We start from the raw sequence: 5,219 nt of genomic DNA, 5'->3' as shown, positions 1-5,219 counted from the left end.
CAAATATATATATATATACATATACTTACATACATACATACATACACACACACACAGTGCATATGTATTATATGTATATACATTTTAAAGCATTTTTTTTATTTAAAGAATGCGTCCGGCAAAAAAAAAAAAATATCAATGTAAACATGCATTTACAGAAACATAAACCAGAGCTGTGCTGACAAACCTCGAAGGGCCCATTCACACCTTTGAGTTTTGGTGCATTTTTGCTTGATGTGTATTTCATTAAAAATCAATGAAAATGCATCAAAATGCACATCAATGCATTATAATGTGCATTGCAATGCACTTAGTACAGGTCAATGTGCATTAACTCACGTTGAGATGCCTTTTTATACATTTTCATCAATTTTAATGCATAATGCATTAGGCAAAAACACAAGGGTGGGCACCCACGCAGTGAGCTGGGTGTTCTCTTGCTTAAAGGGGTGGGCATCCTTCCATGTGTTAGCATTCAATTATTTGTCCAAACCCATTAAAAGTCTATTTCCCCTTTTACAGCCAAATTGGGATAACATCTAATTTAAATGTATCACGTTTCAACTTTAAAAATTGCTACTTAAATTTTACATGTTGAAATATACTACCCAGTTTTCCCCTTCAATGTAATGTTAGGGAGCGAGATGGGGAGTTATGTTTGCCATAATCAACCCTGCCTGTACTGTGCACATGGACTATAACAAAGGGTTATAGATATGAACGCTTGCATGGTACATTGTATGTTAATGCTCTTTGTTCACAATAGCTTGCAAGATGCCTTTAGAGTCCCATGTATAATCCTGCTCTGAAAACCAACTAGAAAAGTAGCACATATAAAAAAGGAATATATGTGGACATGCACTTCAAACGTTTCATGTACATGGACCTGCTGCAAGACCAAGGGTGAAGTGGTGCTGCTCACAGCTTTGTTTGAACCATAATGGCTGCATGTTTGGAAGACATTACAATCACAATACAAATCAAAACAAGATGGTAAGGAGGGTCCTGCCCCCGAGGGCTTACAATCTAAAAGACATTTGAAGTTTTATTCGCTGTTCTAGCATACCTCCATCCATACAGCTGAATGCACAGTAGCTCTGGAGCCCAGGGAGGAGCTAAGAAAAGCTACACCCCTTTGGTGTTTTTATTTCAATCACAGGAATGTTTAGAATAGAAGACATTATGTTTAGCAAGGCTATTTAGGTACACTTGTCAAAGTTTAATAAAAATTGTCAGATCTGATCTTTTCTGGAACATTACCATAATTTGTGTATCTAGATTTGTCCAGTCTGCAGTTTATGAATTCAGACAGACAATCAGGATTCACAAATTCCAAGATTTTTTTGGATATGGTGACTCAGAACACACATAAATGAGGTTTATGATTGATAAAAAGCTTCTATTTTTATATACCAGCAGCTTTGTCATTACAACTACAGAAAAAGAATGAAATGAGATCGGTTATTATGCTCTCACACTCTCTCAGACACTAACCTTGTCTTCCCTTTTCTCAAACGAGGACTTCAATTCCTGAGGTTTTTCTTCATTCTTCTTCCCACCAAGTATGTCAGCAACATCTTCCCCTTCACTACCATCTGACAGGTCAAATGTCACCCTCTTGAAGGCCTTCTTTGCTTTTTTGCTTTCTTCGGTTTCCTCCATCATATCCCCTTCGTCATAATCATCCAATTCACTGCTGAAAGATTTAAATCACGAGTCTTCACAGGAAGGGCAAACAACAGAGGACCACAGGCAACACCACAAGATAATTGCTGTATGTTAAGCTTCCTGTTTTTGCCCCCGACAAGACTTGCACAAGCTTTAGTGGAGTTTATCTCCCAAATAGCTGGTAAAGTCTATGTCAAGGAAAAAATAGGAGTTCAACTTTGCAATACATGCATGTTTCCCATGTGTTTTTCTCTTCAAACACGCTGCAAGTACAGAAAACTAACTGTTGATGGGCCAGAAATATACTGTGCTCCTACCTTCTTCTGAGTTGACAACTCAGTGTATTTTTGGCTCTGAACTCCTAAGCACGTGGTGCCAGCCCTGCCTACTTAATTTCTGATGGATTACACAGGACACAGCCCTTTACACATATCTATAACCCACTCCTTGTGCACAGGAAGTTTTCAGCTCACATGATTTCTGGCAAAATCAACAGTTTTTTTTTTTGCACTTATGAAACATTTTTAACAAGTCCTTTCAATGGCATATTTATTGGACTTAAAGAAAGTAACTAATAGAAGTTAATTGTTAGGCCTCATTCTGACGAGGCGTGCACACCTGAAAACGGGTCGATCCTGGGAGGGTCAAGAGCTGCGTGTAATTGCCTGTCTGCGTCCAATTGCGGACACCCAAACGTGCAAGCTCGGGTGTGCAGATGACAGTGTATAGCTGTGTCCTCCCATAGTGAAGAATAGGCTGCTACACGCAATTACCCTGTCCCTCCTGGGATCGGTCCCATTTACGGATGTGTGCAGCGGACGTATAGGCCCCGTCTAAATGAGGCCTTAGGGTTTACATCCAATTTAAGCAAATATGCCGCCCTTAATACTTCTAGTCCCTGGAAAGGTGTTGTATCCACAGCCTGAAGTAATCAATCACTCTCCAACCAAAGGCTTGAAAGACCATGTGATCCGAGGGTTGCTTCGTCTCTCCAGACACTCACATTAATCCTGTCAGCAGGATAAACCACATTTTCCCGGTTCTCATAACCCCCCTCACCTGAACCGCTACAATCTGCAGCATTCATCAGTGGGTGGCCTGTCCACCTGTGACTAAGGACCAAGTGCAATAAAGACGATCCTGGTACAGCAAGCCAGCCTTTCCAAGGTGGCGCCCAGCCAACAGAGGCCTCCCAGGGAGACACACAAGGAGGTAGTGCAGACACTGGAGAGGTTCACCTGCACACCATCCCAGGGTGCCACTGACAAAATGTGACAGGGCTCGGTAATACCATGGGACCCCAAGTTACAGTGTGCCACAGTAAATACCGAGAGCAGAGACACTGCATATGACTCCTGGGACACAACAACTATTCTTTATGCTGAAGGCACCGTCTCTCCTGCATGTATGGAGGGTGACGCAGAGCCCACACTGAGAAACATCTTTTCAGCAGTGAGTACATGTAATGCCTCCCTCTCTGGTTTTACTGCTGAAGAAAAAGGTAAAAACTAAACAGTAACTACCATTTAATTACAGAATACATAACAAATATGAGAAATGTGTTACAGTAGAAGATCAGTTTCAGTCCTCCTATGCTGACAAGATGTCTCATCCTAACCCCAACTAAAGGAACAGTAACCTAAAGATGATGAACATGACTGTATATTTAGAAAGCTGAACTCCAGACATACAGCTAAATACACATAAGGGAGTGGTTTTACTTGCCAAAGTATGTGTCCATATATTTGTTTCTTTTCTATCAGTCTGGAGTTCAGCTTTAATATCAGCTTAGATAAAGATGAATTCTAACCAATAAACAGAACAGTGCAAATCCAAATAAGATCTTACGCTTCTTCCATGTCCTCCTCCTCCTCATCGCCATGTTCTTCCCCATCTTCCTCTTTATCATCATCTGACCTTTCATTTTCTTCTTCTCCTCTAATTTGTCTGTCTGTCTTAGTCTCATCCCCCTCTACTGGGTCAAAATAATCTTCATACTGAAGGTCCCGGGCACTTGTAGTTATCTGAAGAGAAGCAAAAAAAAAAATCAAAAATCTAATTACGGGTTATACCTGCAATAGTCACTCTAAAATAAATGAGAACAACATGTAACAATAATACACCAATAAGTACAGTGCCAAGCAAACGACAATCCCCAATAAACAGGTCAGATGTTTATGCTGGTGTTAATATACAATTTATATTTTACATAGAGAAAGAAAAAACTGCCTTTATCTTTGATAAATTCCTGATAGTGCCATATGCTAATTTGGATATTTTCAGACTGTCACATTTTATTTTCCTGTAAATACTTAGCTTGAAGGCATACTCCACCTTTGTGATCATGTTTCATGTTACCGGTGGCATTCCTCAATCTCCCACCACTTAGCAGAATGGTGTGGGGGGCGCGCTTCCCCCAGAAAGGTCCTCTTTTTTTTTTAGTTTAGTGCAGCTATGTGTGTGGCTCCATCCACACAGATGCATGATCCATACACCGGGATCTGTAAATAGGTAACTACACAGCAGAGGGAGTCACAGAGTTCTGCTCTAGTAGTCCATTGTTGACTTCCTCCAGCCCCATAGGAGGTCCATACTTCCTTAGATACCATGGGAATGGGATGTAAATGCAGGAGCCTGTGCATTGCTACTGCTATGCACTGATCACAGTTGCAATGCTCTCTCCTTTTTAAATGAGAAGTATTGCGAAAATATAATGTACACTTCCCAATACTTTGAGCTGGTGTGTGACACTGTGTCAGCCATTCCTTTCCATAGGAATTCCCCTCTATTCCTCCAGTGCTCATTGGAGGGACAGAGAGTGGAGGGAGTGGGCAGAGCTGGCTCTGGCCCTAGCGAGGCAGAGTCAGCTGTCAATCTGGCAATGGGGTGAATCCCAGCAATACTGTGGGGATCCTTCCTGGCTGGTACTGTCAGCATATAGCAGACTCTGGGAGTATTGGCGCCAGCCACAGTAGCCCACTATATGCTGAGTCTGGGTCACAGGAAGACATTGCTAAATGTACTTCTGTGACCCAAAAGAGAACTAAAGTATAAAAAAAAAAAAAAAGTTTGGCTTTAGTTCTCTTTTAATGTGGGTGCATTTATTACATTTTTGCAAAAGATGGCCTAAGCCTTTCAACTACGGCGTGCAATAGCCTGGGGTTTAGGGCTGCAGCTAACGATTATTTTCATAATCGATTAGTTGGCCGATTATTAAGTTCGATTAATCGGATAAAAAAAAAAAAAGGCTCCAGTGATGGACTACTAGTTTGTGGTGAGATTGTAGTCCATCACGGGAGCAAGCTTGGCGCGGTAGAAGTAAAAAAAAGAGTGTGGTGTGCAATATAGTACATAATACAGCGGCGCAGTGCAGAATACCAGCAGCTATAGAGGAATGTAGCAATACTACATTATACTACATATGTACTATTGCTGGGATTTGTAGTCCTCTGTAGCTGGCGTTACTCTGCATTGCGCTGTATATAATGTATTATTGCTGGGATTTGTAGTCCTCTATAGCTGGTGGTATTCTCCATTGCGCTGTATAATGA

The 5,219-nt window shown here is 41.2% G+C and overlaps 1 protein-coding gene across 1 annotated transcript in view; it reads right to left on the bottom strand.

The window, feature by feature from the left end:
* MPHOSPH10 (M-phase phosphoprotein 10) overlaps positions 1–5,219 on the bottom strand; it is a 19,056-nt gene that overhangs the window by 8,127 nt on the left and 5,710 nt on the right. Inside the window, exons 3-4 of the mRNA XM_018552269.1 lie at positions 3,517–3,692; positions 1,495–1,696 (exon numbers count right to left, since the gene is read on the bottom strand). Coding sequence (XP_018407771.1) covers positions 1,495–1,696; positions 3,517–3,692 — 378 coding nt within the window. The remainder of the gene's footprint in view (positions 1–1,494; positions 1,697–3,516; positions 3,693–5,219) is intronic.

Source organism: Nanorana parkeri, unplaced genomic scaffold, assembly GCF_000935625.1.
Source record: "Nanorana parkeri isolate BGI_ZX_2015 unplaced genomic scaffold, ASM93562v1 scaffold82, whole genome shotgun sequence".
Classification (NCBI taxonomy): Eukaryota; Metazoa; Chordata; class Amphibia; order Anura; family Dicroglossidae; genus Nanorana; species Nanorana parkeri.
This window is presented reverse-complemented; position numbering and strand designations above follow the sequence as displayed.